The sequence below is a fragment of the Anopheles coluzzii genome, chromosome 3, assembly GCF_943734685.1.
Source record: "Anopheles coluzzii chromosome 3, AcolN3, whole genome shotgun sequence".
Classification (NCBI taxonomy): Eukaryota; Metazoa; Arthropoda; class Insecta; order Diptera; family Culicidae; genus Anopheles; species Anopheles coluzzii.
The window spans coordinates 46,052,746-46,067,415 of record NC_064671.1 but is presented as its reverse complement, the minus strand read 5'-3'; the positions used below and the strand labels follow the sequence as shown (position 1 = coordinate 46,067,415).

General features: G+C 44.5%; 2 protein-coding genes across 3 annotated transcripts; one reads left to right on the top strand and one right to left on the bottom strand.

Annotated features, from left to right (window-relative positions):
- The first annotated feature begins 31 nt into the window (after positions 1–31).
- On the top strand, positions 32–2,157 carry LOC120960147 (30 kDa salivary gland allergen Aed a 3-like). Its single transcript, XM_040384143.2, has 4 exons — positions 32–1,208; positions 1,271–1,561; positions 1,633–1,805; positions 1,878–2,157. The coding sequence occupies exons 1-4, from the start codon at positions 1,100–1,102 to the stop codon at positions 2,073–2,075; spliced, it is 771 nt and encodes a 256-aa protein (XP_040240077.2). The 5' UTR covers positions 32–1,099; the 3' UTR covers positions 2,076–2,157.
- Positions 2,158–2,239: 82 nt separating this feature from the next.
- Positions 2,240–6,165, bottom strand: LOC120960146 (ATP-dependent zinc metalloprotease YME1L). 2 transcript variants are annotated; one of them, XM_040384141.2, is made up of 8 exons: positions 5,890–6,165; positions 5,187–5,757; positions 4,796–5,105; positions 4,382–4,698; positions 3,893–4,283; positions 3,656–3,821; positions 3,381–3,564; positions 2,240–3,307 (listed from the first exon to the last, which is right to left on the bottom strand). In XM_040384141.2, the coding sequence occupies exons 1-8, from the start codon at positions 5,914–5,916 to the stop codon at positions 2,979–2,981; spliced, it is 2,295 nt and encodes a 764-aa protein (XP_040240075.2). In that variant the 5' UTR covers positions 5,917–6,165; the 3' UTR covers positions 2,240–2,978. The 2 variants fall into 2 exon arrangements, with proteins under 2 accessions (XP_040240075.2, XP_040240076.2); XM_040384142.2 differs by having other exon boundaries at positions 4,382–4,695.
- Positions 6,166–14,670: the final 8,505 nt, after the last annotated feature.

The following is a 14,670-nucleotide window of genomic DNA, read 5'->3' as shown; positions in this document are numbered from 1 at the left end:
TGTTTTAGGTGTTTTTTCGTAACTTGATCAAGGTAACACCTTTTTTGGCAGTCCTGCTTCTTCTTCTATTTGGCGTAACGTCCTACGCGGACATGCCCGCCGGCCTATTCAGGCTTTCGAGACTTAATTCATTACCACGTAGCCGGATAAGTCCAATCCTTGCACAACGGGGGAACGGGTCCATTTCAGGCTTGGGCCCAATGACGGGCATGTTATTGAGTCGTTCGAGTTGACGACTGTACCACGGGACCGCCCCATTTTTGGCAGTCCATTGATCGTTACGTCGTTTTACGTCTACTGAAGGATGTCCGTTATCGGGTCAAGTCCAGCATAGATTAAGTCTCCCATACGATAGACTGATTAGCTCGAGACTTAATGTTATATACAAAATTCTTATACATGCTCTAGATCAGGATTGTTGCGCGTGTAGCTTCCATGTCGATCTTCTATATTCAGTTTTTGGCACAGTGATCGTCACTGTAATCTCAATGGATTTGAATTTCAATACTACTATGGGAGGAGGATGAGTAGAAAGGTCTCCAAAGCGCTGGATCTATGGCTGCAACTCCTCATCCTTGTAAGCACCCGATAGCCAATTCGATCTACTTGACCTGATGCGGTATTCGAACTAAAAGCGCAGATTAAGCACTGTTTCACCCGATCAGAAGCACTGTTCTACTGCAAAGATAAGTGCATATTAGTTATTTTTCATACCGATCTTCACTGCGACGGTTTGGCGATCTTCATTATTTTCCACCTTCACCCCTCAACCCCGGGCGTGCGCTTTTCCCCGTCGAGATAAAATTACTAAATGTAAACTTTGCATGCAATTATGTCGCTGTATGGTAAGCAAATAAAAATCTTTCCTCCTATTGCAACACGTCGCTTGTTTGCAGCGGATATTTGCCCACAGTAAAGCCCGATCGCCTGTGCATTGTGTTTAACACGTGCTGCAAGCTGTATCAATACCGATCGACTGTATGATTCCACGATCTTCGTGTGGTATAAAAACGGCGCTGAACAGCAGTAAAGATCATCACTTACATTTGTTTTATTCTCCACGGAGTCAGTGAAATAATACCACAACAACAAAAAAACGATGAAGTTTCTACTGCTTGTGGCTAGTGTATTATGCCTTGTGCTAATCGTATCCGCCCGTCCGACTGACGACACGTCTGATCAAGAATCATCTACTGAGCTAAGCGAAGGTAAGGGACTTTCTTTGAGGGTTGTAAACATTAGGGCGCTCATTAATACAAGTTCGATATAGACGCTGGGGCAGAGGAGGGTGCAGAGGATGCTGGTTCAGATGCGGAAGCCGATGCCGGTGCAGCTGACGGTGAAGAAGGAGCAACGGACACAGAGTCAGGGGCTGAGGGTGATGATAGTGAAATGGACTCCGCTATGAAAGAAGGCGAAGAAGGTGCAGGTAGCGATGATGCAGTGAGTGGAGCCGACGATGAAACCGAAGAGTCAAAGGATGACGCAGAAGAGGGCAGCGAAGAGGGTGGTGAAGAGGGTGGCGAAGAGGGTGGCGATGGCGCGAGTGGCGGTGAAGGAGGTAATTTGGGACAGAATTTCGTAATGCCTTTGGAGGTTTTTTGGAGTAATAATAATGATCGTCCACTGTAGGTGAAAAAGAGTCCCCCCGTAACACGTACCGTCAGGTGCACAAGCTGCTGAAGAAGATCATGAAGGTTGACACCAAGGACAAGTACCTGAAGTCGTTCGTTGTGGGCCGTCTGCAGGAACGTTTGATGAACCCTACCATCGATCTGGTCAGCACTATCGAAAAGTATTCCAAGGTAGGTGCAGCAGCGCCTCTACTACATCAGACGATGTTACAGGAATAATCCTTTCTTTTTTTATTTGTTTAGATTAAGGAGTGCTTCAGCTCACTGGACAAGGACGTATCAGCCATGGTAAAGGAGTCCGAAAAGTCGTACGAAGAGTGTAGCAAGGATAAGACCAACACTAGCTGCGGTACGGAAGGCACCCGGGAGCTGGACGATGGACTCATCGAAAGGGAGCAGGAACTGTCCGACTGTATCGTTGACAAGCGCGATGCAGAGTAGGAAACACACCGTTAACGACACACACACGCGCGGCGTTGCCCTTGGAATCTTGCCATAAATAAATGCATCATATAAAATGAAATCTGTTACCGGCTGCCTGTTTTCCTTTACACACTGAAGCCATCACACGTTCAAAAACATCACAAAAGGTTCCACAAAAGATGTTCCGAACTCAATTCATGATAACAGTACTTTATTTTCATACCTAAAGCAATGCAAAGCGCGTTCTTGTTCGGGACAGCGCTGAATGTTCATTGTACCTTGCACGGCGTTCGTTCTGCTTCCATGCTTCTACTACCAGACATTTGTGGACCTTTGAATATGTTTGAGGAAGCGTGCCACCTAAGAAATAATATGTATATATACACGCTTGCATATATCATTTTTTTGTATTTTGTTTTTGTTTTTTAATGTAATAGTTTATAACTTCACATTGGATCGCTAACATGTGTCCTTACGCTGGGTGTCGTTTTAGATTTCCATTTTTCATTTGCAATTTGTATCACTTACTAGCAATATTAGTCCTCGATCCAATCGACATTACACTATCATCAAGCGGTTTTGTAACACTACACCTTCACTAAAAGGCGTTAAAAAAGAAGAAGCGGGCACTGTTATTTGCCTTAAAGACTGGCTGCTTCCCGCTTTAGTTTACTTTGCAAGATCGGTTGCAGAAGGATGTGGCGTGCAGAAGGATGTGGGTTTTATATGTGAGTCTCGAAGTTGTCGGCAACCCGTTTACATTGGGCTGAACTTTTATACATCCAGCACACACGCACACACACACGCTTCATCCCAAACGGTAAGAAATTTGCCTTTTGCATGACGTCCTAGTGCGACGGCCTTCATCTACCCTGTGCACCTTCCGATCTCGCATTGATTCGCGTTGATCTGCCCGCTGCCCTAATTCTCTTCAGCTGCCAGCTTTTCACCGCCCATGATCGCTTTTATATCCTCCGCGTCCAGTGTTTCGTACTTTAGCAGGGCTTCCGCCAGTGCCTTATGCTCCTTGGCGTGTTGCTTCAGAATCGCCTTTGCTCGTTCGTAGCTTTCGTTCAGCAGCTTCTTGATCTCGTTATCGACGCTTTCGATCGTCGATGGTGAGAGTACCTCATTCTGTCCGAACCCTTTCGGACCTTCGATCGTGCGCAGGCCAACCCTCTCGGACATGCCCCACTCCTTGACCATGTGGGCCGCAATCGAGGTGGCTTGTTTCAGGTCACTGCTGGCACCTGTGGCGGAAGCGATACAAGCAAATGCTGTTAACATAGAGTGAACAACCTTGATGTTTGCGTAAGCTCTTACCGGATGTAATCTTGTCCGCTCCGAAAATCAATTCCTCCGCAGCACGACCGCCCATCATCGTGTCCATCATGGCGAGCAGCTGCTGCTTGGTTACATGATAGCGTTCCTTCTCCGGTATGTAAGCGGTATGGCCGAGCGATGGGCCACGCGGCATTATTGTTACCTTATGTAGTGGATGGGATTCCTACAAGGCGCAGATGGAAAGTAAAACCTGTTTAACGCAAACACACACACACACACACAGAGCAATGTTAATCATACAGACGATGACTTACCTTTGTATAGTAAGCAACTATGGCATGTCCACCTTCGTGGTATGCAGTAATTTTGTTGGCTTCCTCGTCCGGCAGACGCGACTTTCGCTCCGGTCCCATAAGTACTTTGTCGCGTGCATTTTCCAAATGTTTCATCGACACCGTTTCAGCTCCGTCGATTGCCGCGCTAAAGAACAGTAGCCAAACCAACATTAGCATCGCTGCGAATTGTACTATTGGCCAATGTGCTATTCTTACCGCAAAGCCGCCTGATTGACCATATTCTCAATGTCCGCTCCCGTGAATCCAGTCGTCCCTCGCGCAAGCTGATCGATGTTGATCTCACGGCTAAGAATTTTGCCCAAATAGTACGTGAGAATTTCCTTCCGCCCGGTAAAGTCGGGCGTCGGTACGACCACCTCCACATCGAAACGGCCCGGGCGCAACAGCGCCTGGTCAAGATCATCGCGTCGGTTCGTTGCACCCAGCACGATCACGCCCTCGTTCTGCTGGAAGCCGTCCATTTCCGACAGCAGCTGATTGATCGTTTGGTTCGCGTACGGATGTAGCACCGAGTTGGTACGCTTCGCACCGACGGAATCGATTTCATCGATGAAGATTACGCATGGCGCACGCTCCTTGGCGGCCTCTGAAATTCACACCCAAACAATAAGATGGAAAAACAAACGAATAAATGCCGACTGAATGGGCGATGTAACAGGAGGGGGAGTTCACGTCAAAGCTTACTGAAAAGATCACGAACGCGGCGTGCTCCCTGTCCAACTAGAACCTCATCGAACTCTGGCCCAGCAGCGTGGAAGAATGGCACACCGGCCTCTCCGGCGACGGCACGGGCAAGCAGCGTCTTTCCCGTCCCGGGCGGTCCAACCAACAGCACACCCTTGGGCAGCTTGCCACCTAGATTGCTAAATTTGCCCGGGTTTTTCAGGAACTCTACCACCTCCTTCAGCTCCTGCTTTGCTTCGTCGCAGCCCTTCACATCCTCAAACGTCACGGTAATGTCCTCGGGATCGACTTCCACCTGATTGCCGATTTGTATTCTACTAAAGAAAGCAAATGTCACACGCTGGTCAGTCAAGCTGACGACGACCACGACGACACCCGAATAGACAGTTCCAGCTAGTTCACACCGACACTTACCTGAACACGGATCCATTCGGCGACGCGAACATGCTGATGAAGATGCCGATAAACACGACGATGATTAGCAGCTGCTGGAAGAATTTCAAATACTTCATCGCCTTGCCGGAGCGGTTCTGCTGATCCGGATGGGATGCGGTGAGGTAGCCTTCGGCGAAAGCAATCTTCAACCGCTGTCGCTGCTCGTCCGACAGCATCGGATCGTCGGCCAAAAGCTTATTCAGTGGCTCGCCATGTGCCGACGGGGCAATGGTTTGTGCGGAGTACACCACCGGGTCGTACTTGTGCGAGATTGGCGGTGCTGGATTACCTGCAAACGAATAAACCCGGTTCGTATTGAACTGACAATGGTTCACGATCGATTACTTCACTAAAGTGTGTGCACCCTTACCCAATGCATCCTTCATGCGTGTGTACAGAGCCGGATTGCGCTTGAGTTCGGCGCTTATCGAACGAACCGTCTTAAAGCCACGCTGCTGGACAGTGTTCCAGCTGGTGGGCTGCGCCAACAGGCTGCGGACAATTTTCTGCACCGATTCACCACTGAACGACACAGTCTCAGCGATTGCATCACGCTTTCCATGCTTTACCTTGGGCGTAACGTTCAAACTCCAGGGCGTGCTTTCCTTGATGCTACCCAGTAGCTCCACCTGGCTGAAGTGCTTCAGCAAATTACGCTCCAACCGGCGGGGTAACTTCAGCCGGTACAGCTCCTCCGACGGCACTTGCGCGGGCGCTGCTCCCGCCGGAGATGGCTCGACTGAGCTGCGGAACGCATCGGTGTAAAACGTGACGAGCGATTGTTTCAAGCGTGGCACAAAATCCTGCTGCGCTAGCTGAGATACTGCTTCCCTTCCCTGCTGAGGCTGCTGCTGCTGATGGTGTTGATGGTGTCTATGGTGCTTCTTGAAGGCAATGCTACTATGTCGTGGCGTAATCTGAGACAGGTGAAACAGTATTTGCTGCAGGGAGAAACATCACACCCAATCAGTTGGCATGCGAAACTGGTCACTGGTACATCTTGCGCGGATTTGCGTAATTCCCAAAAGGGAAGGAGGAGGGCCAACATCCGCCCGCCCAGCTCGCATACTTACGTGCTGATGTGTGTTTACTGTAAACATGCTAGCGCAAGGTTGTGTTATCAAGATGGATGCTGCCCGCTGAAATCGATGCCCACACAATCACAATGTCGAGCGAATGGATGCCAACGGTCAGGAATGGTGCGCAAAGCGTTTGCCACTATCCGTACGAGCGATGCTGCAATGGAACGTTGATAATTTATAACTTTATTCACGCAATAATAAGCGCAATGATACGGCAGCTCCCGATTGGACTTTTTTGGCTGTTGTATAAGTTGACGTTTCTACTACATTCGATAAACGTCAACGACAACGAGCCCTTCAGAAACGGCCACCGGCTCAATTTCACAATCCCTGCACCAACTTCAAAGAAATGAACAGAGTGTTGGAAAATATGCTTACACTGTTATAAAGCTCTAAAAAATACATCAATCCGATGTACATCTCAATTTTTAAAAATATATATATGTACATATGTAAAGCAATGAAAAAAAATACAAGATCCAATTTAATTGCTGTTAACGAACACATTTCATACTGCTACTCGAACTTCATGCCCAGTGTGGCCAGATTATTTTGGCGGTTTTCGGTAGGCGCATCAAAATTTTATCGGTAGTTTTCGGTAGGTTAAAACTCAAAACTTTAAAGAAGTAAAAGCGAAAGAAGTGTTAAGCGAGATGAGGGGGAGGGGGGTGCTAATGCGCAAAAAGAAAGTTCCATCTCACGAGAATATGCATCCTTTATCTAAGATATGGATTAGATTTGGTTCAGCGGCTACACAAATGAAGGTCTTTCTGAAGTGTCGATGTGAAAATTGTACTGGGAATTCTAAGCCAAAGAAGGACTACGATGCACATTTTTTTTCTCAGTGGTGACAAGTTCTTTTTCTCGGGGCTCCACGCGACCACTCAGGGCCGCAGCAGTGCTCCATTGGATATGATTTTATCGTACATGCTGTCATTTGGTTTTCACTAGATTATTTAGATTGATTTAATTGTTTGGCTGAGTTTTGTAGTTCGATGATTAAAAAATTGAGATTTTTTCCTTCAAACCCTAGATATATATATACATCGGTATTTCTGGTCACTTTGCCCACAGGGCAAGGCGAGCTTTTTGGCGGCCACCGTCGCAAAACCGTCGCAAAACGTCAAAACCGGCGTCGCATGTACTGCAAACCGACGTCGCCAGCGAGCGAAACTCGCAACGATTTCGAGGCGCTGGCGACGGTCGTTTTTGACGTTTTCCGACGGTTATTGACCTTTCGAGCGAGCTTTTGCCCTGGGAGCCTGTGTGGCCAGATTATATTAGCATTTCTGGATGATAAATTGATCATATCTATTGGAAGTAGTGCAGTCCACCAGCTTGGTACGGTTAGAAACAGAATGAAATGTATTTTATACAAAAACTTATAGCTACACAAATTCATAGGTTACTATAATTAAATTACTCATAACCCAAATACGGCTTACTATAATTCCAATAATATCTTCTGTTTTAGTTATTGAAATATCTTCAAATTTTCAGGGAAGCTGCATAAAACTTTGTTCTTTCCAGTAGAGGAAGGTAGGTAAAGTCGGACACTACGGGTAAGATGGACACTTCTCATAAATGCATCAAAATGTTAATTTGCGAAAAAATCAACAATGCATCATCCTAACTTAAAGTTAAACAACACATTTGAGAACATTTTTGGCATATCCTATAACAAATTTTACAAAAAGGATCTCATTTTCAATCTCTCACTATAGAGCTTTACTTTTTCACTCCATAGTGAGACGATGTGGGATAGTGAGTTGATGTTAGGTACGGATAGCTTGGATGATTTTTGTACCGTGTTGGTTTTTTCGCATACTTTGCACCAACATAGCGATTAATCGATGTAGGCGTTGGACGAAAAACGACAACCATATTTACCTCAAACAAACATACGAATAATAATATGTTGTGTAATGTTTATGAAGTGATATAAATAGTTTAAAGATTAAATACGTACAAGTAAGCTTAAAATTTATTGCAGCAGCTTCCATGGTATGTTAGTACGGGCAGCCAGTGGATCACGCACCGCTGCCAGACTGATGTCGTCATTGGCCGCATGGTGTACTTTTGATGTCTGGATTGCGGCAGGACAACACCAACATATCCAGGACCCTACAGGAAGCAGTTTCATTTGAAATTTTCAAAATCTGCGTCACCTATTTGCCCTTATATTGTCGGAGGGAATGTCCCAGAATCCTCTTTTATTGTAGGACGCAAACGTGATAAGATTTGTTAAAGGCAAAATCGGAGCCAGTGCACCGTACACACTCCGAGCAGAATCGGCTGCTGCGAGCTGTCAAACACCTCAAAGTGCACCTCAGCACCTGAGCGAAATAGCGCCTCAGAAGACGCTGACGATGTTTCCGAGTATGCCGCAGTTATCCGACTTTATGCAGATAGGACCAGACCTGCTACAATGCGCCTTATCCGTTGCCGAAATATTTTCCCTGGTGGACGCGGAGCACTCTTATGCTATCGATGTGCTGGACAACATATTAGTATACGTGAACCGTTTGAACAACGAATAATAAATTACGATGTAATTACCGCAGCAGTGGATAGCTACGGTTTAACAGAACATTCCAGCCGAGAGGAGGCACATGGGCAGATTTTTTTCTTTGATGGACCTGGTAGCACCGGGAAGCCGTTTCTGTTCGAAACTATTATTGCGTACACGGGATGCCAATCAAAAATTGCAATCGCAGTGGCTCCAAGTGGAATTGCTGCTCTGCTACTGACCGGGGGACGTACGCTTCACTCTACATTCAAGCTATCGCTATACATGGACGCTAACAGTTCCTGTAACATCCATGTATAGTCAGCACAGGCTGAATTGATGCAAAAGGCATCACTGATCTTATGGAACGAGACATCAATGAGCAGCGGCTATGCTCTATAACAGGGGTCTCCAAACTAATAAAAGGCTCTCGAGGGCCGCATGCGGCCCGTGGGCCGTAGTTTGGAGACCCCTGCTCTAGAAGCTCGCGCCCTCGATCACGCCCTGCAGGACGTTATGGGAATTCGCCGAACATTCGTTGATAAGGTGGTGCTGGTATGTGGCGACTTTCGACAGATAGTAGTAGAGATGTTTATTGTGGATATAAAGAAAAAAAATACATATAGAATCGAACGTTCTTTAACATTGGGTACGCAATGTGCTCTCCTCAATAATCGGGAATTTTTATAGCATAGCTGAGTAGAATATATGTTGTTTGCTGATTTTAAATCTGAGTATATGGGAAAAGTGCAAAAAAAAAACCCATGCAATTTTAGACTTAACCTAAAAACATATATATCTAACCTATATCTTAACCTACAACTTTCGACAGATACTGCCAATCGTTTCGCTTGGTACCAACGTTCAGGTCTTGCAGCAGTGCATCCGGCGGAGCATGCTGGGGGGCAAATTTAGGGCATTGTGTTTGCGGGAAAACATGCGTCTGCCGACAGCCCAGACTGTTCAAGATGCTGAAGAGCGGAAAGAGTTCGTAGAATACGACATTCCCGGGATTCGATAAGGCGTATGCCAAGATACCACGGGACTTGATGTTACCTGGAACATATGATCCGAAAGATCAAATTTATCGCAAACAGTGTGTAGTTTGATAAAAAAAAAATATTCCAACCGGTACACCATTCACAATTCAATTTGTAGTACATTAAGTAAAGAAAATTATCGAATCCTATACGCTGCAAAGTTTGTTATAAATAATATTAGCACACAAAAAATTCTTTTACAAAGGATTCAAAAACAAAATGATTATTTGAAGTGCAATTCTGATATCGTTGATAAGACGTATATGTCTCAATAAACGTTGCGTAGCCCTGTAACCGGGCCATTTTAACTAGTCCTATAACAAATTTTACAAAAAGGTTCTCATTTTCAATCTCTCACTATAGAGCGTTACTTTTTCACTCCATAGTGAGACGATGTTGGTTAGTGAGTTGATGTTAGAGGCAGATAGCTTGAATGATTTTTGTACCGTGTTGATTTTTCCGCACACTTTCCTCCGACATAGCGATTCATCGATGTAGGCGTTGGACGAAAAACGACAAACCATAAACAATCATTCAAATATCGTCCATACGTGTATAAAGTTATGTAAGGCCGCAAATACACAAATTCAGGATCAGTACACCGTCGAAAACTCCGAACAGAATTGGCTACTGCGAGCTGTCGAGAACCTCAAAGCGCTACGACTCATTAATCAGTACCTGTGCGAAAAACGCCGCGGATGGCGCTGACGATGTTTCCGAGTATGCCGCATTCAGGCGACTTTGTACAGATACAGCCAAACCTGCTACAATGTGTCATATCCGCTGCCGAACTATTTTCCCTGGAGCACTCTTATGCTTTCGATGTGCAGGACAACGTATTAGTAAACGTGAACCGAGTGAACAACGAACAACGAAGTGTGTATTATGTAATTACCGCAGCAGTGGACAAATACGGTTTGACAGAACAATCCAGTGGAGAGGAGACACACAATAAACAAATATATTTCCTTGATGGACCTGGTGACACCGGGAATCCGTTTCGGCTCGAAACTATTCTAGGGTCCCAAGCGCCACAGATTAAGCTTAAACGACTGGAAAATTGAATATCCATAGAAAAAAAAGAAAGCTCCACAGCTTCATTGGTTTGATCAATAAATGGCGTATTACAACTCATCATTATATTGCTGTGATTTTCTTGCAATGTGTTTCGACAAGATTCATCTTATCATGACCTATATAGCCTTCTAATATTATGAGCAAAAATCTATATGAATGGTCGTGTGGTCAGATACGTGGGTATCAACACCAACGACCATTACTCAAATCTCATTTGCTTCAGTGCTGGTGGTTTCCGTTGGAGTTTAGTATTTAAACAATCGTATCGCCGTTCTAGTTCTAGCGATGCATAACTTCAATGCGAAACCGTACAACAGTACAGAGAAAATAAGAAAGCTCTCCTCCAAGCGATGAAGCTCAACTGGTTGGGGTATCCCACCAACAAAGAGCGCCACCAGCTTTTTTGCTATTTTTAGAATGAACGAGTCGTTTGCCGTCTGCTAAACGAAGTCTTTCTATATTCCGTTTAGGTAGAGAACTTGAGTCGTTTAGAAGCCGTTTAGCGGTCGTTTAGTGGATTTGTGGCACTTGGGGATGGACACCATATTTATTGATTTATTTTACTTCTTATATCAATTGGTGATAAATAGATTTCTTCAAATACCTTAAATAAGGGTATTCCGAAGCTATAAACCAATCAGCAACTAGAGAGAGTATTGAAATAAGCGAGAAATGAAACACCGGTCAAAATAGTTATCATACGTTATGCTATTACACGCTCGACGCTGATGAAGCGCTTCACGAAATCCAATATCTTGTCACAACTTGGACAACTTTAAACAATAAAAAGATGAGGCATTGATACGATATTGTTCAGGAATAGATGAAAAATTCTATGGGATTACAAACATCAAATGTTGACATGGTTGACATGAATTTTGACATGGTGGAAATGGATTAAAATATTAACAAGTCCCTCAAAAAATACTGGGGTCGTGGTCTTTTCGCGTAGTAATTTCCTTAAAGGAAGTTCTAGACTGTTGTTCTGTAAGCTGGAGCAACGTCAGCTGTAAGTGCGCGACATTTCAATAATGATTTAGATGCTGCATTCTACGATATATTAGAAGCGGTGCTTACAAGTCCTAAAACCACGGCTGAATGAATCGTCGTTGAAATAAGCCAAGAATTGGTTTAAAAACGTACCAGGACGTGGAAAGCGATAGAATTTGTTAAAATACTGTAAAACTCTTCACTTTCCAACGATTTCTACAGGTGTCCATCTTACCCTTCATTGTGTCCATCTTTCCCATATCAGGTGTCCATATCTTACCCGAATCAGGTGTCATATCTTACCCGAACATTTCAAAACCGCACGAAAAAAATCATGTTTTTCTTTCATGAAAAAAAGCAAAAATCGATGGAAACTTAAAAGTTTCAACACATTTTCTGATAAAACATGAGTGTAAGATAATATATGAACATTTTCAAGGTCGTTGCACTTATATAACCCTAGATTTTTACCAATTCCCTTAACGTGTCCGTCTTTACCTACCTTCCCCTATAAAAAAAATAAGAATTTTCAAAATTATTTTTATAGACTTTTTTTATTTTAACTTTTTTTTACCCCTTACTTCTATGACCACCTACACGGGTAGGTCATAATTTTGTATGAGAAACTGCTCTTTTTGCGTGGTAAATTGTGCATAACTTCTGTTTTAGTTATTGACATGACTTCAAATTTTCAGGGATGCTTGAAGCCAGGTGTATCTCGGGGACTGCCTGTATATGAAAAATAATTTTGAAAATTCTTATTTTTTTATATTGAAAAGAACAAAGTTTTATGCAGCTTCTCTGAAAATTTCAAGTTATTTCAATAACCAAAACAGAAGATATGATCAATTTTGTTGTGATATGTTGCGCTACTTAACAACGGCCAACAACGCGGGAATGGTTTAAGCTTAAGATGTAGGTAAAAACCATGTATTCGCTAATAATATCTTTGCCCTTCTGAATGCCCGTACCGAGTGCCCGACCGCCGCTCGGTTCCCACTTGATGCCCTCTCATTCTCCCGAGAGACCCGACCTCCTACACTCACACATCACACGAAGACCCTTGCCTGTCGGCGGTGAGTGGCTTAATATGTTAGGCAGGTTGGGCCATAACAAATTTACCTTCCTGAAATGCGAACTCCCATACAAAATGTATGACCTACCCGGGTAGGTGGTCATAAAAATGAGGGTGTATTTTTGGTCATAGAAACGAAGGTTAAATTGTTGCATTCTCAACAGTGCTCCTACCGAAACTTGCCAATATAATCTGGCCACACTGGCCCGCAGTGCAAAAGCTCGCTCGAAAGGTCAATAACCGTCGCAAAACGTCAAAAACGACCGTCGCCAGCGCCTCGAAATCGTTGCGAGTTTCGCTCGCTGGCGACGTCGGTTTGCAGTACATGCGGCGCCGGTTTTGACGTTTTGCGACGGTTTTGCGACGGTGGCCGCCAAAAAGCTCGCCTGACCTGCGGACCAGTGTGGCCAGATTATATTGGCAGATTTCGGCAGGAGCACTGTTGAGAACGCAACCATTTAAATTTAATCAATTATTTTAATGATTACCCAAGCGCCACAGATTAAGCTTAAACGACTGGAAAATTGAATATCCATAGAAAAAAAAGAAAGCTCCACAGCTTCATTGGTTTGATCAATAAATGGCGTATTACAACTCATCATTATATTGCTGTGATTTTCTTGCAATGTGTTTCGACAAGTTTCATCTTATCATGACCTATATAGCCTTCTAATATTATGAGCAAAAATCTATATGAATGGTCGTGTGGTCAGATACGTGGGTATCAACACCAACGACCATTACTCAAATCTCATTTGCTTCAGTGCTGGTGGTTTCCGTTGGAGTTTAGTATTTAAACAATCGTATCGCCGTTCTAGTTCTAGCGATGCATAACTTCAATGCGAAACCATACAACAGTACAGAGGAAATGAGAAAGCTCTCCTCCAAGCGAGGAAGCTCAACTGGTTGGGGGGTATCCCATCAACAGAGAGCGCCACCAGCTTTTTTGCTATTTTTAGAATGCATGAGTCGTTTGCCGTCTGCTAAACGAAGTCTTTCTATATTCCGTTTAGGTAGGGAACTTGAGTCGTTTAGAGGCCGTTTAGTGGTCGTTTAGAGGATTTGTGGCACTTGGGTACCCTGCTAGCAAAGAGAATGAAAAAATGTGCGAGGGGCATGTAGAAGCAGGGGGAGACGGTTGGAATTACGCGAGCGTTTGATGTTGTGGTTTCTACACAGTTTTTGCACTCACACAATTACACATGTGTGAATGTGTGCGTTCACTTTCAGCCTGCGCGCTCCGTTTGGTTCTCTCGCAGCGGCATGCTGGTATCGGTGTCCCGCTCGCACTAGTGCAGCGTATTCGGGGAGAAACGGGAAGGAAGGGGTATGAGGAAAATACAATGAAACAGCGCGAGCAAGCGTTCTTTTCAGTGAGAGTGCCTCGAGTATTTTAAAAGTCATGCAAGAGAGCGCCGGTCTGGTGGTACAGTCGTCAACTCGAACGACTCTATAACATGCCCATCATGGATTCAAGCCCCGAATAGACCGACCCCCCATAGGTAGAACTGACTATCCTGCTATGGTACCAATAAGTCACTGAAAGCCAAGCCGACTTCACTAATGAGTACAGGCAGGCCTTGACCGGCAGCGGCTGTTGTGCCAAAAAGAAGAAGAAGAAGAAGGAGCAAGAGAGCGCATTTTCTCTGTGGTAGCGCTCCATCTGCCATTTTTAATTATCAGCCCAAAACAACGGACTTCGGATCCGATCTTGGGCCGGACCCCCACCGTGTGTTTCCACCTTCCCCTCGCCTGAAAATTTCATTCTCTTTGTCTGTCTTTGAGCTTTAACCGTCGACAGCGAGATTCAAATTCAAATTTAAATGATTTCCTATGACGAGCAATTTTTCGGAATCCATGCAACTGACATTTTCTACTTATTATGAACATTACATTTTAACGGAAAAAATTAAAAAAAGTGCCAGGCAAACAAACGTGCATCAGCGCGATAAGTAACAAATGAGGTTAGCAATCCTTGAAACAGCATCCCAAGCGTCACAGATTAAGCTCAAACGACTGAAAAATCAAATATCTGTGATTTTCGGTAGGATAAATGGAAAATCAGTAGTTTTAGGAGGCTT